Raw genomic sequence first — 27,795 nt, forward strand, 5'->3', positions numbered from 1 at the left:
TAACCATAAAAACATATGGTTTCTACTTCGCGGATTTTCACCTATCGCTTGGGGGTCTGGAACGCAACCCCCGCGATCGAGGAAGGATTACTGTATATATATATATATATATATATATATATATATATATATATGTATATATATATACAGTGGGATGCAAACGTTTGGGCAACCTTGTTAATACCTGCACTTTTTTCCATTTCCAAACTTGTTGATTAATGGAAATGTGGGATGTGTGGAATGTCAGGCAATACATTTTGCCTGCCGTGGCATGTTAATTTGTGGACCTAAGCCCAAAAGAAGACGTAAGCATTTGTGATCTGGGAGATTTAACTGAGCACTTTGCCCTCCATTTACAGATAGTTACTGTTTAGATGGACCCATTTGTGAATTTTCAAAAGTTGATATATATATATTTGTATTCCTTCTTTTCTCTCTGGTGTATTATTTTCAGTGGATGTTTTCTACTCTCACAGCCTCAGGTGTCTGTCTTAATGTCATTAATTAAGAGGCGCAGCCTGGTCTTCCATTGTGACATTTTTACACAGGGCAGACAGTCCTACTGCTGATTTTTAAATTGGCCGAATGAGGAGCAACTTCCAGGACTTGGTCTTGTGGAACTCTTCTTGACTTAGGGGGATACTCACTACTTCAATACACCCATTTCTCTAAAGTCTGATGATGCTGCAGAAGTGGTAATGAATCCTGGAGGATGAATTCTATCAGGTATAAGAAAAGTGAAGCGAATGTCCCTGAGTGTATATATCTCAGACCTGACTGATTGCAGGTTACTCTTCTTATTAAAGCCCCTTTAGAAAGGGTAAACTATAAACAATAAAAAAAAACTCCTATTTAAATTAAAATGCAATCAGTCCCATATTTCTTCAAAACTGGGTACAATGAATTTCACGTGGTCATCTGTGCTCAAGCTTATTACTATATGAGACAATCATAATAAAAACTTTCTTGAGTGTAACCACGGCAGTTGAACTGGGCAGTTGGCCAGCTAAATTAAAATGGAGCATTACTGAAACAAGAACATAGCCGCTAGCCATTACTTCAAAATTACTAAACAAGCTTTTGCCGGATATAACAGCACATAATCTGTACTTTTCTTGCATTTTAAATGAAGGCCAGACATAATTTACAGTGCCTGTCATGTCCTGTCATATTTCTTTCTAAGAAGATGATTGACAAATTCTGTTCCTTTTAGCTCAGAACAATGGCCTGCAACCTCAAGCTGTCCAAACTTCCTTCTTTCTTTCTGAATCCCATTCTTTGTACCATCTGCCTCTAGCTTACTTTTTTGGAGAGCATCGGACAATTTGTTTAAACCAGTGAACGATAGCATGTACAGAATGTTCGTCTGAATGTCTGATGTGCAAGGTTAAATATCTTTATACTGTGCATGAGCCTTACATGGCAACAGTGACAGAAGTAAAATATTAAACATTAAGAAAACTTTTTATCAGATGAAATTTGTCACTGAAAACTGGACAGTTTGCTTGCTTTTGCATATTCATATGCTGCCCTTAGACGTGCGCCCAACCCAACTAATATTTTGTTCCATTGTGTGTTTTCCATAGTGGACTTACAGGTTTACCTAGAAATGATTTCCTGCGAGGAGGACTTAAAAGGTTGTTGCCTGCCAGAGCTTATTAAAATTAATGCTGGAGATTGAAAGAAGATTGCACTTCTGAAGGAGGTAAGAGAGAGCAGGTGTAATCAGAAAATAAGTTTAATATGTCACTGTGCTCTGTGCAAATATTTGAAATCTGCTTTTCTTTTCTTCTCACAAGTACAGTGAACACAAAGCCAGATCTAGCACACAAGGGCTCATCATTTAGAATTGCTAGGCAAGCATTTTAAGACAAGACAAGTTAAGAACAACTGCAAATGGGCAACGTGCACTATTTCTGTGTGTTAGATTCAGCATGAAATTGTATCCTCTCTTTGCCTTGTTTGGAATTGTATTATTCACCTAAGTGAGGGCCTGCACATGGAGAAAGAGTATAGAGCCTTGGAACATTGCCCAGCACACTTTTGAAGCCGAAGGATCGATGGGAAATACTGTCATCCGATCCGGAACATCCTTCCAACGCAGTGAGAAAAATGGCAGACTCTACACAAAGGCTTGTCATGGCTTCCTCATCTGTTATGCTGCGTAAACCGTCATTAAAGAATGCTAAGTTATTTTCTCTTATGTGATTTCTTACCACTGTATCACTAAGGGAGGGATGTTGCCTCTTTATAATATATCTATAGGGTGGTCCAGATCTAATTATGCAACTTTTAATGCAATGCAGGAAAACAATACAAGACAAAAGAATTGTTCGAAATATCTTGTAATAAACGAAAATGGACTTACATTGAATTAATTCACTGATTTTCCATGTAATGTCCCACTTGTCCTCCATTCAGTTGGATACAGGCTAGGAGTAATAAACTTAATAAGTTATAGCGTAATGAAAATTGCATAATTAGATCTGGACCACCCTGTATTCAGGTTCAGGTTACTTAAGATGCCACAACTGCAAAACGAACGCATTTCCAGGGAGCTAGCGCCTCCTAGTGGAAGCAGCAGGCAAGTGCTAAACAAATGTCTACCACTGTCACAGCCTCTTGACCTGCTTATCCATATGAATAGTTGTCGGCGTTGATATTCTGTGGCTTAATTCATTTCTCCCTCTTTACCACCCTCTTGTGTTAATCGTCTTGTAAAAATCAATTTACTATATATAATTTAGTAGTCTTCCACTTTCCTCTTCAAGCTAGATTGGAACTATGTGATGCTCCATGCACTCAGTCATGAACGATTCATTTTGGGCATCTTGTAATTCATGACCAAGCATCATTGGTTGAGAGAATGAGACACAAACCCATAGTTATAAAAGTGAAATAAAAAAACAGTGCTTTTCTATTTGCAGGGATAGTTAACCAAATACGTAATAAGTGTTTAAAAAAAGAAATGCTCACAACAAATTCAGTGCAGTGTCATCAACAAAAATATGTACCCAAAACAAATTCTTTCTTCTTCCTTTTTCACACGAAAAGAACAAGGATTTTCACAACTATACACATGGATAAATGAGCACACAGCTCACAGAATCAGCCCCTCTCTTTTTGCTCAAGGGCTAATTCCCATATATTGCTCCTCCAGATAGGTATGCTCTGCTGTTTGAACATGGCAGAAAGACAACCATTAGCTCTCATACCCTGGTCTTATACAGCCACAGGACTGTCGTGATCAATCATGTTGCCTATTGTCATATCAGTCCCCTCCAATGGGGTCCTCCATTTCAGTTCCCTCACACATGTGTATCCGTTCTCACTCTCTGTTATTGATAAGCATTTCAAGTCTCCTTATCTGGGCCTTTCTCTTTGGTCCATGCTGGCACTCAGCCCATCAGGTTCTTTCTGCCACAGCATTTATCTCACATGGGTGCTTCTAACCTCATCTGCCTGAGGCATGTTAGGCTATGTAGCTCTCAATGCCAACGTGTACCTTCGGCACGTACACCACCCCTAGTCTGTGACCCAAAGGTAAGCGCTTCTCTTCATTGACTATTTCAACAGAAGCAAAAACGGCTATAGTTATTTCTTCTTCCCAATTCAATTCTTGTGATGTGCTCTGTCACACACCCATATTTGCTAACTATCCCAAAGTATAGTCAATATAATTTTGGACACCACTTTTCTCCAACCACTTTTAAAACTTCACCATTGGTTAAACTCAAAATAAAGATGTTAGAGGGGATATAAATAAATGCAGAGCACTGTGACTGACACCAAGGTCATATAAAAATTCATCTTACTGCAGAATTATTTTTTAACACTACAAATGTTAACGTTTGAAGTGAATGTTCTCTTTCTGTGTAAGTGAGATTTTCTCCGGGTAGGGTTGTTTTTAGTCCACAAGTTAGGTTGATTTACAATTCCAAACAGGGCATGTTTGGGAAGGATGTGTGTGTGAGTGGGCCCTGCAATGAACTGGCATGTCATTTAAGATTGTTTTCTGACCTTGTGCTAGAAGGTGCCATGAGAGCCCCACTTGAACATGAATTAAGAAAGTTATGCTACCTTAGGTAAAGACACCTGTTAAACAAAGAACAATATTGATACAAAAGAGAGGAGCCCATGAAACATGTTTGATAAGATGCACTCTGTCTCACAATCTCATCCCAGTTCTTTGTGAAGTTGTCAAAGCTTCAGTAGATTGTTTTTGGTTTTCGTAAGAAGTACTTCATGGATTCCATCTTGAATAGGCATCCACAAATCTCCAGCAGAGATGCAAACCTTATTTGGGTTATGCATTAGGCTTGTTTTGGTACTCATGGTTTTAGGTCATGTCCACGAAACTACATTTTCATTTACAAATACAGACATTTGTTTTTTTTATTTTTGCCTTTTATCCACACTACCTCGAAAATGGAGAATTTTGAAAATTCCCTCCAGAGCTGTAAACTTGTGAAAACTCTGGCTCAGCATTGTAATGCAGATGTGTAAAAATGTATAGTTGTGAAAATGCAGACTCTAATCGTACTCTGATTTGTTTGTGCTTGCCATGTGGCCTTCCCTGATTGGATCCTGCTAATTACAAAGTCTCACTCCCTGATTGGCCACCCTTCATGGAAGAAAACAATTCCTGGACACAGTGGGGTCGCTTTCCATGGCACTTGTTGTGTTTCTTACATGATTGCTTCTAAATTACATTTGTACAGTTAGAATTCTGCATACTTGCGCAAAAGGCAAATTATTTACCAGTCTCTACAGTTCTCACGTTACAATAAATCTTGTGGCTGCGGGTGTTACTTTCCCTTCAAGATGTGCAGATGAACTCACAGTGGGACACTTTGGTCTGGATATGTTAGTGAGTGTGACTTTTAATGGAGTGATGCCCTGCCCAGGATTAATTTCTGCCTCGTACCTAAAGCTTCCAGGAGAGTCAGTGTTTTTCCATGACCGTGAACTAGAAAAAGGATTATAAAATAAAAGGATTGCATTTACACTGAAATGCTATAAAATGTTATAAATAACTTTCTTCAGTTTTTGTCATAATGACTAATTTTTTTTTTATAGAATCAACTATTTCATATAGCATCAGTAAACAGAATACAGTGATCCCTCGCTATATCACGCTTCGACTTTCGCGGCTTCACTCTATCGTGATTTTTTCTCATACACACTTACGTCACTACGCATGCACTTTCTGAGAACTTTTATCTAAGCCCCACGATGGCTCCTAAACGTGCTGCTTTTTCTAAGCCTTCTGACAATAAAACTAAGCGCCGGAGGAAGATGCTTACTATCCAGGAGAAGGTGAAACTCTTGGATATGATTAAAGATGGCAATACCCTACAAAAGCCCCCTCACGCATATGAAAAGACAGCGCCAGCAACTGCCTATCAAGATGTTCTTCAGCCGCGCACCCAGACACCCACTGCCTACTCTTAGTACTCCTTCAGCAGAAGAAGACAACAATGCACCTGCTGAATATACTGCACCACCTGAAGACTCTCCTACTGAGGTTGTGCCTTCATAGGTTAGTGGTTGGATGTGTGTAATTAAATGTACAGTACAATAATCTACTATATAAAAGCGCTCAGGATTGTCCTTCCGTCTCGTGAGTGCAAAGCGTAGCGGTATTCTGCTTATCACAGACTTACTACTTGTGGCTTGCAGTACGAAGCGACGCGATGTGAGCAGAGTTCTGCCTGCTCCTATGATCCCCTTGCTTTTGTGCGCGATGCGCTGGAAAAACAGACAAAATTATGTCTTTGGAAATAATTAATGTTGATGGAGTACAAATGCCTCACCGCGTAGTAAATATCAGGGGAGATGGTGCTTGCTTATTCTTATCTATAGCTTATTTAGTGCATGAAACTCCGTCTTTAGCGGTACAGATTCGGGCTGACATTGTACGACTTTGGACAGGCACTCGAGAGGATAAAAAAACGTAGGTATTCGGGAGATGTTATGAATGGGCACTTTAATGTTCTCATTCCCTACACTTACATGCCTGATGTACACATGGAGCGCACACAAATTGAGGATAAAAGTCGATCGCCTTAAAATGCAGGTGAGCCTAGTAATAATATATTTGTAACGTCTAATATGTCTTATTTTCTCTTATTTTGTCTAATATATTGGGTAATACGAGTGTAATGGTGACTAAAGTGTGTTATTTCATGTCTAGAGGGCTCTAATAATGTTAAAAAACGTATTTAGAAGGTCGTAAACAGGTTTTCTATACTCTTAACTTCCATAATATTCGATTTATAAATAAAGAATCCTACTTCGCGAAAATTCATTTATCACAGTAGAGTCTGGAACAGATTAATTGTGATAAACGAGGGTTCACCGTACACCATTTTACAGCAAACAAGATTATAATGCATTGTTTTATGCCAACCTCTATGTGCATCTGTCAATTTGTAAAATATATTTTTTTCATTTTATGAAGCTGCATTTTCTTTTAGAAGATTCAGTTGGTCCAAAGCCACTGATTGCAAGCTAAGATCCAACTCTGGGACTGGTGCCAGGCCACTGCAGGGCACATTCATACAAGGCCAATGTAGAGTTGGCAGGTTAGCCAGCAGCCCCATCACCTGCATTTCAGAACAGGTAATCCACCTGAAGCTAGGCGTGTTTAGGCCTGTGCAGTACTTAGATGGGAGACCATCTTGGAAAAGCTTGGGTTGCTGGTGGAAAAGATGTTGGTGAGGCCCCAGGGCAGTGATGGGGACATTTTGCTGTAAAAATTGGCACCATCCTTTCGGAATAGATATAAAACTGAGATCCTGGCTCAGTGGTCATGAAAGATCCCCGAGCAATCTTTTGAAAAGAGTGGGGTGTTTCCCAATGTCTTGGCTAAATCACCAACTACAGCTTTGTCTAATCTCGCCCCTAATCATCTCCTGTGCCTAACTATTTCTCTCAAGCCATCATCACCTAATAGCTAATGTGTTGTGAGTGTACTGCTGCAAGAATGGCCGCCGTTGCAGCATTAGGTGGCTAGACAGGTAGTGGTGGTCAAAGTGGTTCCCCTACTGTCAATGCAAAGCCATTTGAGCATGTTAAAAAAGTGCCATATAAATGTAATTATTAAAATTAATTATCCTTATACAAATGTCTACTAGATATAGAAGGAATCGCACAAAAGAATTAGGAGAGAAGTCAACTTTTAGACAGTGAGTGAGCTTGAATTCAAAACCAGGGCTCTGGAGCTGTTAAGGCAGCAGCACGCACCATTATGTTGCCGTGTCACTCTATATTTAATACTGTTGTGTTCTTCAAGTGGATAATTTAAGAGAAAACTTAAAATAATTTATTTCCAGCTGCTTTCAAAAAGTGAGAATGAATTTGTGCCTGTGATTCACCAAACAGCCCTGTCACATTACGTGACTTTACAGGCTTTTTCCAGTCATACAGTGAGAGAGAGAGAGGCTAGGAGCATGCTCTGATTACAGCGTGTTGGCACACCCACCATATGGCACCAAGCCACCTGGATTGAGATCCAAAGGCAGCCATGCAATGGGTGACACCTCAGCACCACACTGAACAGTGTGAGCTTTTTTACAGTGGCTGGAGTGCCAATCCTGCCACCAACGCAGTTAGAGTTAGAGGACTTGCTTGTAGACTTAATTTAAATGATGTACACATTGTCATCTTTTGTGGTTTCTACAAAATCAGACATTGTTAAGCGACAACATCGGCAGTGTAAGAGCCACATCCTTTAAGTTAATGTTAATGGTAAATTTTTCTTAGTCTGCTTAGCTTGTTGGTGGCAGAATTGGCACTCCAGCCACCTTATAAAAACCTCTCACTGTTCCACTACATCTGAATTAGTGTGGTGCTGAGGTATCACCCGTTGCATGGCTGTACTCGGGTCCTAGTCTGGATCCTGAGCTGGTTTGTTGTGTGGTGGGTACAGCAATGCACGGTATCAGTGCTCCTAACCTGCTTAGCTTGAACTTGAATATAATATAGCTTAACATAGTCAATGGAAGATTCAGCTTAACCCCCTATAAGTTATAGAAAATGGATTGTTCAAAGTCCTAACTCTGTGTGACAGTAGAATAGTCCATAGACTGAGGTTAGACAGCTAGAAAGAAACCTGAACGGCCAGATAGATAGACATTAAGGGCATACAGAGCTTTCTGATCATCTGCTGCATAGAACAATGCATAGAAACCTTAAGAAATGTAACCTAGATATTTAAGCAGAATATCATAAGTTGCCCTTTTTCCCTTGTGTATATTATCTTCTTTTTTCACTATTTTTTGTGTGAACTGTTTGAATTTCACTAAACTCTTTCAAAAGGAAGACACTTGGATTGTTTCCATTTGGAAACCTTCGCCAAACACAACTACAGGCAGTTTGATATCCTGTCTAACCAGAAGTTGTGTAATGTGCCACTGGCTGAAGATTCAAATATTATCTTACCTTTCCCCTCTGTGTAGCCACGTATGCTTAAGATGTTGTTAAGATCTTGGTAATTGTTTTGCTTGATGTAGGGGGTCTTTTCTGGAGTATCTTGCAGCTGCATGGTCACTTCCTCCAGCTCCTTGTCAAGCTACAAATGGAATGATGAAACACAGAGCAATTAATATGGGGACAAACACAAAAAAAACCTACAGCGGAAGACTGAAAACACAAAAGCTCAATACAAAAAATTTCAAGTCTTAATTTCAAAATATAAAGGTGTGTAAAAGAGTTAAATTACATATTAAAGGTGGGTTCTCAATCTTTGGCATATCTTTAGGCTCCAGCCCTCCTGTGGTGATGTACGATATAGAGGTCAAAGGTCTATGTCACAGAAAAAAAATCCAGTGGTGGCTTTTTGTCTCTTTTATCCATCCATCCATTTTCAAACCCGCTGAATCCGAATACAGGGTCACGGGGTGTCTCTTTTATAGCCTCACTAATTACAATACACAAATTTATCATTAAGCTCCTTGCCTTGTGCTACTGATCTCCAGAATTGATAACAGCAATTTAACCTTTCTATTTTCTCTGTCAATTCTTTTGTTCAGTTTCTAATTTTATGCATTTTTGTAACACTTGAGTAGAAATGGGACATTGTAATCCCGAACGTTTAAAGTGGTGAGCCATAAGGAAATTGGGAGTGGGCTTTAGGAAGATCCCTGTGGGCGGAGCTTTTTCAGTAGTGGATTTCACCAATAATCACTAGAAACGTTTTAACGAGTTGTCCCCAGATGTGTATTCTGTTTGAGAATCACTTTTGTCCCAACAAGACTAGTATTTTACTCAATGAATTTTCAGTACCACTGTGGCAGGGAACTGGAGATGGAAGTCAAGGCAGGAGCCCACCCCTGGTTTATAGTGGAGGCTTTTACTAATATTCTTACATGGATTTGTTAAGATATTCTTTAGTGCTGTAAACTGTGAGCCCTTTCAGACCAAAGCTGTGCAACAACGCACAATGAACAGGAAGCACAAAAAAAGCGTCACAATTATTAATGTGAAAAAAAAGACAAAAATGGAAAAATGGAAAGTCCACTTAACCTAGGACAACACACAAAGGTAGCTAGCAACTTTCACTAGCTAATTCCACAATATTTGCTGAAGCTGAGTGAGGACCTTTTATAATCCGTTCAGTTAACTGCGGCTCTAATGACAGCAGCACCTGAGAAGCCTCATTATATATTAGGCCTTGCCCCTACAGACACTAGACACATTTAGGGTAAGACACCAGGCTTAAACTGCAAACATAAAACTGAACAATATTAAATTAGCCAGGGAAAATGAAAAATACAAAGAACATTTTAAATTGAGAACAAGGCACTGTTGCGATCCTATTACCTATTTTAATTTTAATATCTCATCCTAACCTATTCTATTCTTTTAAACTTCATGTCAGATTTTCCTCCTATCACTCCTTTCTACAACCTCTCAAATTTTATACTCTCAGGTGTAAAGTGGTAATACTATGCTTATAGTGCCCACTTTAAAGGAACCTTCAGTTTAAAAATCACAATGATCTGACTGAAGTACCATGTACACGAGGCAACATGGTAGTGCAAAGATTATTAATACAAACTCACAGCTATTAGATCCTAGCTTCAATGGCCGGCCATTCAATGGAATGGCAAAAGGTCAAAGATGGATATCAGGCTAATTGGCTACCCTAAAGTCCCCTGATATGAGTGTGTCCTGAATCAGACTAGCATTACATCTAGAACCAATTCATGTCTTGGGCCTGGTGCTTCTTGGATAGGCTACGACGCCTTACAACCTTTTACTGGAAAAAAAACAGCATCATGAAATGGATCCATGGGTCATCAATATCTAACAGTCCAAAAGGTGTACCACACTGGTTATCAATGGACATGCTTAACACAAGAGGGTAGTACCTCTGTTATTCTCATTCTCAAGCGGTGGTTGTCTGTCTGGAGACCTTCTAGTCGCGATGTGCTTGCCTGATTTACACTGGTCACTGATGTGGATGTTTTTGAATCTTCTTTCTTCTGATTTTGCGTAAATTGAAACCTTCTGTTTTGTGTAGCTGCATCTGGATTTGTTCTAAGAGTGATAAGCTGTGGGAAAGAAAAAGAAAAGTGTGAACATAACTCAGCCTTATGGCATTCCTGTATACTTTAAAATGATTGAGCCTAGCTAGTCTTCTAGCATCAAATCATATGAATTGCAATGAAAAACGCAGAACAAAATTCAGCATGCAGAATATTATTGCATAATTAATTAACATGTCCTTGTGCAATTTAAGTAAGACTTCATTATGTAAAATTTTTATTTTACACAACTAGTTTGAAATGTATAAAATACTCAGTCTATACAATACAACTATATGCTGTCCTACTCTTTTACATTTAAATGCATGTAATTTGATAAAGCAAATTTCAAATTGAAGTATTTTTAGATAACAAATTTTAATTACACTACTCCCCACTCTTACTTCATTGGGGTCTGAGAGAATCTTACAGTAAAGCGATTATAATTTTATTGTACAAGTACGCTACAGTTAGTAGTTAAGATTTTCTGTATTGATAATGGTATTCACTATGCAAGGCAAACTAAAATAAACTCTGATGTGTTATCAAGAGCCAGTGAAGGGGATGAAGGCGTTTCTGGCTGACATAAGAAACATCAGACATTTAGGAAATGAGAAGAGACCATTCAACACATCAATTAAATTAGTTTATCTTATAGTTAAGCTGTCAGTTTAAGTAAATGGAATTAAGAGGGAATATTTGTACTGTAGATCCTAGTTGTTACTTTAATCTCCTTAGCGTTAGACCCGAGCAACACTTGGAATGTTAAAAGAGTGCTAAAAGCGTTACTTCCGAGCATCACTCAGGAAATTATATAGACGTGTCTTGCATAAGCGTTAGACCTGAGACCTTGGGCTGTAAAACCAGCAATTGTGTTAGTTCCAAGCATTGCTTAGGAAATGATAATGGTGTGTCTTGCAGAAGTGACAGGCCTAAGCGTTACCCAGGACATGCTTTGTCTACGTCTCATAATGGAATCTTGTAAGAAATGTTTTTCAGCATCCAGGTGTTGAATGCTCTTGATAGTGAAACAAGCAGTGATGTTGAGGAGCTTCTCATCAGCAGTGGTGACGAAGTGAATCTGTCTTCAGGCAGTGAAATTGAAATGGATAGTGAAATCGAAAGTGATTCTGATGAATTCGAAAGTGACGCTCATGCCAATCACACATGTGCAGTGTGCTGTTCAAGAGCTGACCAGGCTGGAAAGAGAATTCACAAGGAATCACACTACTTTTGGCCCAACTATGATGGTGGATTGTGTATTTCACCGTGCTTCATAATATACTACACAATGACACATTTTGACAGTATATACGGTATTGGAATTACTTTTATTATTATTATTCATTATTATTAGTTGTATAATTATTACACTTTCTACACTTGTGACTTTTTACTTTTAGTGTTTTGCATGTTTTACAGTAGAAAGATGAGATTTAATAAATATGTCATTTTTCAAGCCAAAAAATGCAACACTTTTTACATGTGTTTTCGAGAAAAAAGTAACGTTAAGGATAATAAATTTTGCAACAAGAACATGAGGATGAGGAAACTTGTTAAGAGCGGATTTTGCACAAATGTTACAAAGTTTTTCTTCATACAAAGACTCGTAGACACATGGGATAAATTACCAAGTAATGAGATAGAGAGTACGATTTTAGGGACTTTAAATCTCAACTTGCTGTTCTTTTGGACAATCTAGGCCAGGGATCTTTATTCATTATTCTGGAGGGCTGCAGTTGTTTATTCCAACCAGTTTCATAATTAAAAGACTGTCCTTGCTGATAATGGAAGTTGGTATTTAACTTTATGGCTTATTAGTGCTTTCATTTAACCAAGACAATTTTTAATTACATTGTCAAGCAGGGTCATCAGTTACAGTCCTGGAGGGCTACAGTGGCTGTAGGTTTTCACCTCAACCAGTGCTTTAATTAGAACCCATATTTCTATGATTTTTGGACTGAATTTTAGTTTACGTGTTATAATTCAGAACCCTTAATTGTTTATTTTTTTAATTGTCTCCTGTTTTCTTAGCTATCCACAGTTAATAATGAAATGCAAACTACAAAGAAGCCAACAGCTCCCCAGCTAACTTGCTTCCAGTTACAATGGTGTTAATAAAATGCTTGCAAGTAAACGGGAGGGAAAACAGAATGATTGTGAAGTTCAGATCTGTTCTAGTTCGCAAATCATATGGCTAATATTCTCAGGAAAGGAAAATCTACAATGTGATAAACATTTGTCTTTGAAAGAATCAAAGCAGTAACCGGCCCTGTAAGTTCAAATATAGACAAAGAAAATCAGGGAGGTTGGTGGCAGGATTGGCACTCCAGCCACCGTAAAAAACCTTCACCAGCTCTGAGACGACAGAAAGCAGAAAGGAAAGCAGTAACAAGCCACAAAGTTAAAAAGCACATGTCGTTATCAGCAGGACTGTGTTCTAATTAGGAAACTGGCTGGAACCAAAACCTGTAGCCAATGCAGCCCTCCAAAACTGTGAGTGAAGACCGCTGATAGAGGAAAACGGTGGGAAAGCTTGTTGGACTGAATTGCCTGCTCGGATCTCAGCGTTACTCATATTCCAATATCTCATTCAGCTATTTCTTAAAGGTTGACAAAGTTTATACATCAAGTAGATGACTCAGTAGTTTATTCCAGATTCTTACAATTCTGAGTAAAGAAGTGTTTCCTGGCTTCAGTCCTAAATGTGTTTACCCTTAATTTCCATTGGTGTCCTTGCGTGCAAAATTCAGCATTTATTAAAAAAATTGAGGTGGGTATACTTTATCGATACTTTTTACAATTGTAAAGACTTGGATCAAGTCACCACACAGTCTCCTCTGCTTGAGACTAAACGGGTTCAATTCTCTGAGTCTGTCGCAGTAGGACGTGTTGTTAAGTCATGGGATGCACTTGGTTGTTCTCCTCTGCACAGTTTCAAGTGCTGCTATGTCTTTCTTTTACTGTGATGACCAGAACTACACACAGTACGCTCAGGATGCAGTCTCACTTGTGCATTATATAGACTAAGCATAAAGTCCATTGAGTTAAAATTAAAGTTTTTACAATAAAAGTTAACATTTTGTTTGTGTTTTTAATTGCTTCTGCCCATTACTTAAGCAATAAAAACATTGCCACCTAAATCCTTTGACCCACCAAAACTGCTGACCCTGCTCTATTCATCTGAACATTTGTTGCTCTCCTTTATATATGACTTTAAATACAGTGGTGTGAAAAACTATTTGCCCCCTTCCTGATTTCTTATTCTTTTGCATGTTTGTCACACAAAATGTTTCTGATCATCAAACACATTTAACCATTAGTCAAATATAACACAAGTAAACACAAAATGCAGTTTTTAAATGATGGTTTTTATTATTTAGGGAGAAAAAAAATCCAAACCTACATGGCCCTGTATGAAAAAGTAACTGCCCCCGTTGTTAAAAAATAACCTAACTGTGGTGTATCACACCTGAGTTCAATTTCCATAGCCACCCCCAGGCCTGATTACTGCCACGCCTGTTTCAATCAAGAAATCACTTAAATAGGAGCTGCCTGACACAGAGAAGTAGACCAAAAGCACCTCAAAAGCTAGACATCATGCCAAGATCCAAAGAAATTCAGGAACAAATGAGAACAGAAGTAATTGAGATCTATCAGTCTGGTAAAGGTTATAAAGCCATTTCTAAAGCTTTGGGACTCCAGCGAACCACAGTGAGAGCCATTATCCACAAATGGCAAAAACATAGAACAGTGGTGAACCTTCCCAGGAGTGGCCGGCCGACCAAAATTACCCCAAGAGCGCAGAGATGACTCATCCGAGAGGTCACAAAAGACCCCAGGACAACGTCTAAAGAACTGCAGGCCTCACTTGCCTCAATTAAGGTCAGTGTTCACGACTCCACCATAAGAAAGAGACTGGGCAAAAACGGCCTGCATGGCAGATTTCCAAGACGCAAACCACTGTTAAGCAAAAAGAACATTAGGGCTCGTCTCAATTTTGCTAAGAAACATCTCAATGATTGCCAAGACTTTTGGGATAATACCTTGTGGACTGATGACACAAAAGTTGAACTTTTTGGAAGGCAAATGTCCCGTTACATCAGGCGTAAAAGGAACACAGCATTTCAGAAAAAGAACATCATAGCAATAGTAAAATATGGTGGTGGTAGTGTGATGGTCTGGGGTTGTTTTGCTGCTTCAGGACCTGGAAGGCTTGCTGTGATAGATGGAACCATGAATTCTACTGTCTACCAAAAAATCCTGAAGGAGAATGTCCGTCCATCTGTTCGTCAACTCAAGCTGAAGCGATCTTGGGTGCTGCAACAGGTCAATGACCCAAAACACACCAGCAAATCCACCTCTGAATGGCTGAAGAAAAACAAAATGAAGACTTTGGAGTGGCCTAGTCAAAGTCCTGACCTGAATCCAATTGAGATGCTATGGCTTGACCTTAAAAAGGCGGTTCATGCTAGAAAAACCTCAAATAAAGCTGAATTACAACAATTCTGCAAAGATGAGTGGGCCAAAATTCCTCCAGAGCACTGTAAAAGACTCATTGCAAGTTATCGCAAACGCTTGATTGCAGTTATTGCTGCTAAGGGTGGCCCAACAAGTTATTAGGTTCAGGGGGCAATTACATTTTCACACAGGGCCATGTAGATTTGGATTTTTTTTTCTCCCTAAATAATAAAAACCATCATTTAAAAACTGTATTTTGTGTTTACTTGTATTATATTTGACTAATGGTTAAATGTGTTTGATGATCAGAAACATGCAAAAGAATAAGAAATCAGGAAGGGGGCAAATAGTTTTTCACACCACTGTATGTCTAATCTTTAAAATAAATAAGATTTGTATACTTTTGAACACTTCAGCGTTTTTCTCAGAGAAGAGGGTCTTCCTTACTATCAGTAAGTCATAGTTTTATGGCCAAATTGGAGAATACTAAGGATTTTTGTGGGTGTCAAAAAAAAAAAGAAAGCAAGATGAATAACAAAGAACCGGATAACACAATAGTCAGAGGAATGTGATGTCAAAACCAGGAAGATCCCAAACATTGCAACATTTTTAATTTAATGGGCAAAAAAATCCAAAACAGTTGAGGACAAAGAAATGGTTAGAACTAAAGTCAAATCTCTCAATAGTCTCTTTGAGTTTCACCCATGGAGGAATACTGAACCTACTGATCGCTACTTGGGTTTACATGGGAAGAAATTCTGCAGCAACTGCAATTATATGTTGATTACCAAGAACAAACCGAAAGCATAGAAAATAGTGCAATCCAAAATGGCATTGCAGTAAATAAAAAATGATGATAAAATGAATTGACATAGCCAAGCTCAATCCAAACCCATAAAATCTGTACAGAAATGAGTAGTACACACTTAAAAAAGCCAGAAGGGTCAAGAAAAACCAGCAAAATAAATTATTAAAAAAGAAATAACAAGAATCATAACCACAGTCACATAAAATATCTACTGATCTGATCATTACAATTTACTAACAAATGAATGGAGGTCCCCTACGCATCATGGGCTTACAGTTTAGCAAGCAGATTTGTTCAAAACACAGAATTGCATGGTCCTCTAAAGAAAATTAAAACAGTTTTCAAAATAAGTTTTGTTTTTACTCCTAGCATTTTTTATTACAGTAAAGTTTCAAGAGGAGCAATGAAGACTAAATTAATAAATAAATCAATGGTGAAATGATCAAGATTGAGCACAAATATCATTTATAACCTGACACTTACATACGGGTTCTTAAAGGTCAACCCATTCTGTTACTACTGGAACGATGCAATAAATCACAGTTTTATGGGCTGACAAATACACCAATTTGTGCACACAGTGTGAAAGGGTAACGTTTTTCTATCAAAATATGAACCTTTAAATATATAATGCAGTGTCCATCTTAACTTTTTTAAATAGTTATATACTGCATAAGTAACGTCAACATTAAGGTATTACTAGACATGAGGCTGTTAAAGCGATTTCTCTGCAAGGCAACTGCGATTTCTGAAAAAATTAATGCCTTTAATATTAATCCATCAGTGATTGCTTTAAAGTGTAAAGCGAGTCTTATCACAAAATTCCTTGAATTTTAAAATCATAAGAGCCTCATATACAGAATATCATACAACACTGAACTTTTTTACAGGGACAGTCACTTTCAAGTTAGATATCACAATTTACATTTTATGACCATAATACATTTTTCTTTATCCTTTTCTTCTTAAATGTAAGTTATAAACAACAGTCACTATTACAGCAAAAAGGATCAAGATAGTAATTTGAATTATGATGGATAATAATCAAATACAGTATGTAGATCTGTCTTTATAGTAATAGTCTTAACTGTGTTCACCCTAAGAAAACATTTTTTTTTTCAACCATTTATACAACATTTTGATCTTCAAAAATGCCGCTTAAGCGCCCTGTAGAATTGGACTGGGAGTTTAAAATTCCAAAGGGGTAACAAAGAAGGCAGGTTAGAAAGACAGACTAGAAAATTGATTACCAAAACCCGGTACACAAAACACAAAGTCAGAAAAACAGAACAAACTCGAATACTAAAGTCTTCTGGGATATGCCTTTTGGTTTCCTCTATTGCTAATAAGAATTGTAAAGCAAAGAATTTGATCCAAAGCAAAGACAATAAGACATGTGTGCCACCATCTTATTTAATTGAGCTATGGTGACATAATAAGTCACATGACCTGTAGGTCTCATGACTAGCATTGAGTAAAGTAACAGTAAACAACATGGCCAAGGACACAAAAAATGAGCAAAGAAATGGTAGCATCTACAAACAAAACCACGAAGTGCAACATGCCACTATAGACTCATTTTCTGCATTCACAGGTTTTCACTACTAATCTTAGTGGTCAGTTTTAAACATGGCAAAGGATGGACAACAGTGGAAAACAGTGTCAGGGTATGGTGTAGCAATTGTGCGGCCGCGGGGAGTTGATGAGGTAAATGGGGAGAGTCGCACCTATACATGAGGGTTCGATCATTCTCAATTGCGTAATCGGCTTCCAAAGGTGAATGATTGAGCTGCTGCACCCACGGAGCCATATAAGTATGGGCTGGCATAGAGAGATGAAAAAAGAAAAAAACGAAAGAGGTTTGGAGATCGAGAGTGTGCCATTGGGGCAGTGGAAGAGAATAGACGAGCCAGCATGATAAAAGAGAGAGATCAGCGTGATTAGAGCGAGTGATTGGTGCTCAAGGGACAGGATCATGCCCCCTGATTATGTAGAGGAGTGGGTTCGATCGAGGTGACATCCTTCCTAGGGATCTGAGGGATGACTGCATGGAAGACGAGAGGACAACCAACACAGAGTGATCTGGCAGACGACAATGGAAGCAGCCAAGATGGTGGTCGGTAGCTATAGGACTACGGTAGCTGAAGTCTCTCCAGCTGAGCAAGCCATAGGTGAGGTGTGCTTGGCTGATTTGCCTCAATGACTGCTTCTGGTTTTCAGTCTCGTTTTAGCCTTGTTTTAAACTTTTTACCTTTTTATGGATTATTTATTTATGGACTTTTTGAGCACTGCACTTTGGTTGGACACTGTTTAGTTTGATTTTTGGGTGTTGGGTTTGAGAGGCTCCCAGAAGTAAGGTGGGAACATGGAGCAGGACCCGCATCATCACACAGGACAACTGGAATGCACTGGCCGACTAGTGTTGGACACTAAAACAAGAAGCATCAGCTGCAGAGAACTAATGCAATGTGTCAGTGTGATTAAGTGATTAAACATACAAAATTCAAAAAAACTTAAATTTTATGTTTCTTCAAATTCCTATGTGATACAATCAATTATATTTCTGATAAGTCTGAAGCTATCATAATCCTCAAAAAAGTTTATGAAAGCAAAACTTGCCCCATGTTACAGAATAAAACACACTGGACAAGCTAAGTGGAATTTTGGATCATTTTCCTGTCTCAAATCACTTGGGCCCCAAATTTATTCGGAATTGGCATCCTTTCAATATGGAGCTTGCAGTGTTACCTACATGTTCAAGTAGGGTTGAAGTCCTGGCAGATGATGCTAAAATGTGTGTATGAATGTTCTTATTTTCCATATAATGGATTTTAAATTACGCAAGGCCACTTACTTCTGCCTGCTACAAACTATCACTTGAGTCAAGACATGAATAGCTGGGTAAAGAGTTTATTTATTATAATATGTTACATCTTAAGTACAATATTCAAATGCAAATTCAGGTAAACTATATCATAGCTGAATATCCATAGCTCAAACTTCATTGACTGCTTTATCAATATTTAGAAATATATAGTGAATTAATAATTTTATTTTACCTTGGTATAAGAATGAGACATTATACAATCCATCTACTCATTAATTTTTCTAAACCCACTTAATCCAATACAGTGTTACAGAAAGCCTGGCATCAATGGATGGTTGCAGAAACCAACCCTGGTTAGGACCAATGAAAATGTTTCATGGAAACCCATTTCCACCCTCTAGCTGGTGACATCGCTCTATTATATAAAAAAATCTTGAAACGACTTTTTTCAGGACATTTTTTTCAAGATTTTTTAAGTCCCGCGAGACGAGACTTTGGTCATGAGATTTTTTCAAGTCACGCCCTCCTCTCAACCATATTCCACCACACACACACGACCCTCTCACCTCTCATTCGTGTGAATGTTTTTGTCAGACACAGTTCCTGCTCTCTCAGCTCTTATACATTTTTATGTTTTCCTCACTTTAAGTTCCCAATTAAAGAAGACATAGTATGTCCAAATCTTTTTGAAGAATTTCATCACGAAGGGTCATCAACGGAAGAAATGAGTACACAGACAATCCTAGCACTGAGAAACGATGAAGTCAAACGAATTAAATGCAAAATTGTCGATCGGTTACATGGCAAATTGGTTAAATGCGCATCAATAGACTATGCCGAAACAGTTGGTGGTGATCGTGCAGAAGATGAAAACATCAACTTACAATATCCTGTAACTTACAAAGTCTGTTTAAATTGTACATCTGCATTCCCATACGTAAGAGACATATCCGCAAAGAGGCTAGCGCATAGCGCAGGCCCGGGGGTTGGCGAGCAGGGGTCAAAGTCCCCTAGTATTCTTTAAGATGAAGATACAGTGCTGCCACATACCATATTGTAGCACAAACATTTTCTGCAGCAGTGACAGTCAGGTATAAGCTGTTAAGAAGCCGGCATCACATGTGTATGAATAAGTTTAAGTATCAACTGCTTTAATGTTTGATACATTTCATAAATTATTACTATATTAAACACAATTTTCAGAACATTATATTAAACACTGTTTCACTGAGGCTGTTTTTTCACATGTTAATATTCTGTAATGCTATCAAACTTTCAAACTAAAAGAGGTGTTATTTGTAGATGGATGCAAAATTGGCTCAGACACAGGAAGAAGAGGGTTATGGTGCAAGGAAACTTATCAGAATTGGTTGACGTTAAGATAGATGTTCCACAGGGATCAGTGTTAGGGCTGCTGCTATTTTTAATATATATAAATTATTTGGATCGGAATGTAAGTATCAAGCTGGGCAAGTTTGCAAATGATACCAAGCTAGATGGGTTGGCAGATAATCTGGAATCTGATAAATTATTACAGAGGGACTTGGACAGCACACAGGCTTGGGCAGATATGTGGCAGATGAAATTTAATGTCAGTAGATGTAAAGTATTTCTTGCAGGAAGTAAAAATGTTAGGTTTTAATACACAATGGGAGGTCTGAAAATCAAAAGTACAGCTTATGAGAAGGACTCGTCACTATCAACTGCCAGACAGTGTTCAGCAGCCATTAAGAAGGCAAACAGAGTGTTATGTTATGTAGCAGGATATGTGGAGTACAAGTCCAAGGAGGTTATGCTCAAGCTTTATAATGCACTGGTGAGACCTCATCTGGAGTACTCTGTGCAGTGCTGGTCCCCAGGCTACAAAAAGGACATAGCAGTACAAGAAAAGGTCCAGAGAAGAGCGACTAGGCTGATTCCAGGGCTACAGGGAATGAATTATGAGGAAAGATGAAAAGAGCTGAGCCTTTACAGTTCACGCAAAAGATGATTAAGTGGAGACATGATTGAAGTGTTTAAAATTATGAAGGAAATTAAAAATAATAATAATTCTTTGTATTTATATTGCGCTTTTCTCACTACTCAAAGCGCTCAGCAATTGCAGGTTAAGGGCCTTGCTCAAGGGCTCAACAGAGCAGAGTCCCTATTAGCATTTACGGGATTCAAACCGGCAACCTTCTGATTGTCAGAGCAGATCCCTAGCCTCAGAGCCACCACTCCTACTTTAAAATTAGTTCATCAAGAACAAGGGTAAATGTTGCACAAATATTATGAAGTTTTTCTTTACATACAGAACAATAGACACATTTAATAAGCTACCAAGTAGTGTGGTAGACAGTAGAAATGCAGGGACTTTCATAACTAGACATAGTGTTATTTTAGAGAATTAAATGGATAAAATTGGCGTGCTTTGTTGGGCTGAATGGCTTGTTCTCATCTAGACTGTTCTAATGTTGCATAGAGAGGATGAAAAATAAGATTGTAGTGTTTATGAAAAATGTTTTCGGTAAAAGGACAATCCACTCACCTTTGGCACAAACACTAAGCACAACGTTATAGTGCTGCAGAAAATGATGACCAGGGCTACAATGCAGAACTGCACGTTGGGCTGATCACGTGTTAGGAAAGAGACAGCAGCTCCAATGATGCACATGATTCCCACGTTGTATACACTCATCCCGATGTACTTGCTGTCGTTTAAAGCAGGGATACTTACATTACGGGTTTCCCAAGCTAAAAAACATCCAAACAGCTGGGGAAAAATGAAAGACACATAAAAATAGAGTTTTATTAAACACAAGAAAATTTGCATGACTCCAAGAGTTAACATTTCAACTGTTATCACTTTAAGCAGGGTAATTCTAAAATAATAGGAAATTTAAAAAACGTTGATGAAGTTCCAAAGAAAGAAGCAACATATGCTAACTACAAATTATATGCTTTTCATATAAACATTCAGAAACAGAAATGGTAATGGCATTTCAATAAAATATTATTCAATAAAATGCTAAAACAATTTTGGCAATCAGATAATTAAAAAGAAGGCAGCAGGATTGTTAAATAAATAAGACGATGTGTGTCATTAGTAACCAGTGTTGATCCGCGAAATTCACCAGAATTTTTCACAACAAATTTGATGGATTCACCAGTGACCTTGTTCACCAAATTTTACCCTGAGAATTCGTAGTGAGTCTGGCTTAAACAAAGTTTTTTTTTTCCCAGCACCCAATGATGCTTTACGAGACCGTCATGACATCATAGAGCTGTAGCATCCATGTTGGTTGGGGAAGTCACTACCTGATCTGCTCTACCCTCCCAAGTTGCCTTTCACATTTGCAAAATGTTCATACATGCGTATTTTCAAAGTGTACTCCACCTCATACTTCACAGTGTTGCCTGATCTTTTTCGCACATGCGTCAATAATTTTCAACAGAAACATGCACCTGATGTCACTACCTGATTAGTGCTCAGATTTAGTAGTCAGATTTGCACTCCGTTTGCATTCAAAAAAACAGTCTGAATTAGTGTAAGTAACTAATGAAATTTTAATGTTTAAATTTATTTAAATGTTTAAAGTCCAAATATTCTCGACTGTAATAAAAATTTGTCGTTTTTCACTCTCTGATATATTTACATTTATGTTTATTTGTTTAGCAGACACTTTTATCCAAACTGATTTACAAAGGAGGTCAACATCATTGAGTAACATTAGTTGCTGTTTTGAACAAGTGTAGCAGGACTGGTTATAAATGTTGATCACCACAGGTGACAAGCTAGAAAGCTCGAATGACAAAAAATGATCAATTAGCAGTATGACAGATATTCGCAAAGCATATTTATTAACAATTTGACAGATATTCACAGAACAGTAGGGTTTTCCATTGCTTCTAAAACACATTGAGATAGTCATTTATTCGGATGGAAGTGGGCAAATCGTTACAACAACTTGGAGCTACCATGAAAAGTGGCTGGATAATTGAGGCCCATACAGGGCTATATCTCTAGTAAGGGATCAAAAATCAAAAATAATACCATATTTGTAATTACTGACCTTCAAAAAATGATACCCCATATGCTTATGTTTGAAATTTGTAATTTTCCACCATGTGGAAGGGGCTCTTAGAGGTCTAGGACCATTGGTAAAGAACCAAAAATTATGAAAACATTATCATATTCATAATCCACAACCTCGAAAAAGCATGAAAAGACACTCCACCTACCAATCGTTACCATTGCAAATTTCATCAAAGGTTTGTGGAAAGAAGTAACATTGACCTCTTGTATTCTATTAAGGGGTGAACCCTTGGCATGCACAGCTTCAGGTCCTTCTGATACTTTTTGCTGCAGGCACCTATTGGTTTACTCTTTATTATAAGGGTGTAATTTCCTGCACAAAATATGGTAAAACATGGACTTTTCAGGTCTTGAGGCCAAAAATAGGGATGGGGAGACCCCCAAAAAGCTCAACGTCTTGTAAAACAAAACATCAATACAAGTTGAACAGTGTGTCATATGTGGTTATTTTCGTGTGCTGGTAAGTCCAAAGGTGCCAGAACAAAAAAAGTAAAGTAATTTCAAAGCATTCCTAAGTACAGTAATTCTTCCATTCATCCATTCATTACCCACCGCTTATCTGAAGTCGGGTCACAGGGGCAGCAGCCTAAGCAGGGAAGCCCAGACCTCCCTCTCCCCATATGAATGCTAAATTTTGCAGTATTTTCATTTCATAAGTAAATTATCTGACCATAATGAGAATATTATATGAAAATACTGTTCTGTATAGATTCATTGCACTTTGTGTCTTCACTGTTCGATTTAGCACGTTATGCTCCATGCTATGTAGCACAGATCAGGTAGTGACAGGGACTGTCACTATATAATTTGGTTCCTTACATCACTGGCTCTGTGAGACTTAGTTAGTTGTACTGATAGGAGCTTGGGAAAGGCAGAGAGGCGTAAAGGACTTGGAGTATAATTTTATCTAGGAGTGGCATGGTGGTGCAATGATTATCACTGCTGCCTCACAACTCAGGTCACATTTGTAGCCAAAATAATCAGCCCAGAACATTACACCTTTATAATCCATACAAAACCAGTTCAGCTTCTCCATCACCATTGACTTCAATGCATTTTGTAAAAATTTCCAAACACTTCCAAGTTTTCAACAGACTTCAGTGGGGTCCGTTCATTTATACTAATAAAAGGCAAAGCCCTTACTGACTCACTCACTCACTCACTCACTCACTCACTGACTCATCACTAATTCTCCAACTTCCCGTGTAGGTAGAAGGCTGAAATTTGGCAGGCTTATTCCTTACAACTTACTTACAAAAGTTAAGCAGGTTTCATTTAGAAATTCTACACGTAACGGTCATAACGGTTGGCAACGTCCGCCATCTTGAACTTTCTTATTTATGGCCCCATCTTCACGAAATTTGGTAGGCGGCTTCCCTGCGCTAACCGAAACTGATGTATGTACTTATTTCGATGGTTTGACGGCACTGTCGGCCGCCATATTGAACTTTCCAACGTCACTAATTTTCCAACTTCCCGTGTAGGTAGAAGGCTGACCCAATTTTCACGAAATTTGGTAGGTGAATTCCCTGCGCTAACCAAAACCGATGTACATATTTATTTCGGTGGTATGACGCCACTGTTGGCCGCCATATTGAAGTTTCCAATGTCACTAATTCTCCAACTTCCCGTATAGGTAGAAGGCTGAAATTTGGCAGGCTCATTCCTTACAGCTTACTTACAAAAGTTAAACAGGTTTAATTTCGAAATTCTACGCGTAATGGTCATAACGGTCGACAACGTCCGCTATCTTGAACTTTCTTATTTATGGCCCCATCTTCACTAAATTTGGTAGGCGGCTTCCCTGCGCTAACCGAAACCAATGTACGTACTTATTTCAGTGGTAGGATGCCACTGTCAACCGCCATATTGAACTTTTCAATGGTCTTTGTTACTTATGGGCCCATCTTCAAGAAATTTGATACGCGGGATCCCAACGCTAACTGAATCCTACTTACGTACATACTATACATACGTCCATAGCCTGCAGCTCGGTCACCGTGTGAGGCGGCATTGGGTCCCCCATCCCAACGCCTCCCACGTTGTTGGCTGCCTGCCTATATAAGGCCGTCGCTCCAGTCTCTACATTCCCTTCCTTGCTTCACCACGGGATTCAAAGTCTCCCTGCTGATAACTACGGCCTTTTTATTTAATCCACGGCTTCGCCGCTGTTTTATTGTTCATTTATTATGATTATAGTTATTGTGTAGTTATTTTAGACTTACTTTACATTGTTCAGGTACCCATTTCCTTTATCATTCCAACTGTACCCCCATTAACATGTCTATCGAGGTGATCACCATCGATCAAAGAACTGTCACTTACCGAGTGGTCTCCATGCCCGGAGATGGCACCTACCTTTTCCATTCTCTGTGTTACATATTGCACGGCCATATCAGGCTCACTCTTGATATCCGGAGGAACATTGTGTCTTATGTATTGAATGACTGGGACAGGTTCAAGGTGTGGACTGATGACGGTACAGGAGATAATTATACTACACAGGAGCACTATAAGAGTGAAATGCTTAAGCCCTTCACTTATGCATCTGCATGTGAGTTGATGGCTGCCGGTGAATTGTTCGGTTGTCGCTTTCAAGTGTACCGAAATAGCCAAATATTTTACACCTTTCGACAACCGCCAATGCCTCTTAAACATCTTAGATTCACAGATGACAATTTCAGTAGTGGACACTTTGATGTTTATGAATGTTTAAACTCTCAAAAGCTGGATGTGAAATTATCGATGAAACCGGTTGTATACTTACAACACTTGACAGATGCCGAATGTCACTTCAACACAAGTCCTACAAATACTGTCGTAATTGAAACAAACCATGAAACTCAAACCGATTATGACAGCAGCAATACAAGCTGTGAGATTTGAAACAAGATTACTGTTCACATGGCCAACTGTACGTTGCATGCTCAAGAGTAAGCTCAGCACACAGCTTGGTAATATTACAACCGGAGGGCCGAACTCACAATGTGGTATACAAGGAGATCCTTAACAAATAATTATTGGTATATTTTCCCTCAGTTTAAAAAGGTTTAATTTTCTTCTTAATAAAAATTTTAAGGCAGTACTTCTCCGCTGCGAAGCGTGGGTATTTTGCTAGTCACTAATAACTATTGGGAGGACTAGCCCAATGTTTATTAATTCAAACACTGTCCTTGAGTTTGACAAAATGGGACCATGTCATGAACACTGACATCCGGAAAAGGATGGAAGTTGCACCAATCATGGAAAAGATGTGTGAGGCAAGGCTAAGATGGTTTGGGCATGTCGTCCGTGGTAATGAGAACTCAGTGACCAGAATGGCACTGCGCCTGAGCCCTCAAGGCAGACGGCCGTGAGGGAGACCGAAAAAACGCTGGATGGACCAGATCAAGGAGGACATGAAAATCGCTAATATTGCCCTGGAGGACACCCTGGATCACACCAAATAGAGGAGACATTGCAGACAAGCGGATCCTGCAATCGCGTGGGAATAACGCTAGGAAGAAGTAACAATGCCCTTGAGTCCATCATACCTCTTCAGCCTAGATACTCGGCTACACTACATATAACTCTGATTGTTTAAGCTTAACTTTGGGTCAGGAGGTTATGCAGAAATTCTGCATGAATTGGTTTACTTCTTTTATGTATGGAAGAATCAAGCCATCCAAGCAACAATGGAGGTAGGTGGTGGCAGAATTACTAAGAGAAGGTTATTTGTTTGGAATTATGAAAAACGCATTTAAAGATCTATTATTTTAGAACAGCATAATCATATAGGGTATAGGTGCAGCGTGACTATTTTAAATGTATACACTTTTTCACTGTTATACATTACTTGTAGCTATTATGTCTATTGGTGTTAAATGTATGTGATGTGTTATTTATGGTGTTCAGTTTTTGTTGAGTTGTTTACAGGACATGGCATCACTGCACATGAAAGAGACATAGCCATAACCGGATTTCAGAGTTACATTTTTTTAAATTCAATTTTAATTAAGAGCAAATCCACTTAATGAGACCAGAGCGCTAAACTTTAGAATTGCTTTATAAAAGTCTTCTAAGCTTGCTTGATCAATCTTGTGTGAGTGATGTTTGTCTGCTTAGAAATAGTCAGATATTGATAAACAGCAGCCTATCAGTCAGCCATTCTCTTTATGCAAAAGCATGTGGCCCAGAGGACATTTTCCTTCATTGGATTTGCTGTCATGCGAAAGATTTTGTTCTTTTTTTATTTTCTGTTATCACCAAGCCTTTGGCGCCTGCAATATTATTCCACCTTTTGTACATTTTCTACTTATGTGTGGTTTGAATTCCCCTTAGAACAAACAAGAAGTAAAAGGGCAGGAAAGCATCTTCTGCCAAAGTCAAACAGATGAGTATATTAGAGTTTTGTTTCTCAAAAAGCTGTGTACAATTTACACCAAAACTTTTTTGCCTGTGATTATGAAATTGTGAAACATAAAATTCAGAAAAAATTGTTTTTGGAGAGGTTTTTAAAAGCTTTCTAGTAATGAAAAGCAACAGTTATTACTCCATAATGGTTTGAAAACACGCTGCACCCCTTATAGACCTGTAGATTTCTCAGAAAATGGATCCAGATCAAAATAAAGGGGGGAAAAGGTTGTATTAATATTCAAATACAGAATGACAAAAATATTAAAATACAATCAGTTTACATTTGTCATGTTAGCTTGTGTTTCACTCATTTTCCCTTGGCTTAATACATTTTTTATTGTTGTTTGCAAATGTGTATAATTAATTTTCACTTTTATTTTCTATTTATGTTATGATCTGGGGCTTGTTATGATTGACACTATTGTAACACGGTCTTGTTTTCCATTTTGTAACTTTGTTATTAGGGAGCACGGACCTGGATGTCATGCTATGTGAGGTCATCAGCACAACATTATTTAAACTGGCTTACAATATGTGGACTATGGCCGGCCAGTCATCCTGGCCAATACTCCCAGGCCGCTAGCAGGGAATCATGGTCATTGGAGTTTTCCTTTACAGCCCTGATGGATACCTTGGGGACCAACAGAGGATGCTGCAGGGAGGCCCAGAGACTCTTACGTGCCCTATAACCCGGGAG

At 38.5% G+C, this 27,795-nt stretch overlaps 1 protein-coding gene across 1 annotated transcript in view; it reads right to left on the bottom strand.

Annotated features, from left to right (window-relative positions):
• gabbr2 (gamma-aminobutyric acid (GABA) B receptor, 2) overlaps positions 1-27,795 on the bottom strand; it is an 899,531-nt gene that overhangs the window by 42,991 nt on the left and 828,745 nt on the right. The window contains exons 15-17 of the mRNA XM_039736684.1: positions 21,156-21,380; positions 10,377-10,559; positions 8,446-8,575 (exon numbers count right to left, since the gene is read on the bottom strand). Of these exons, the coding sequence (XP_039592618.1) occupies positions 8,446-8,575; positions 10,377-10,559; positions 21,156-21,380 (538 nt within the window). The remainder of the gene's footprint in view (positions 1-8,445; positions 8,576-10,376; positions 10,560-21,155; positions 21,381-27,795) is intronic.

Source organism: Polypterus senegalus, chromosome 15, assembly GCF_016835505.1.
Source record: "Polypterus senegalus isolate Bchr_013 chromosome 15, ASM1683550v1, whole genome shotgun sequence".
Taxonomy (NCBI): domain Eukaryota; kingdom Metazoa; phylum Chordata; class Cladistia; order Polypteriformes; family Polypteridae; genus Polypterus; species Polypterus senegalus.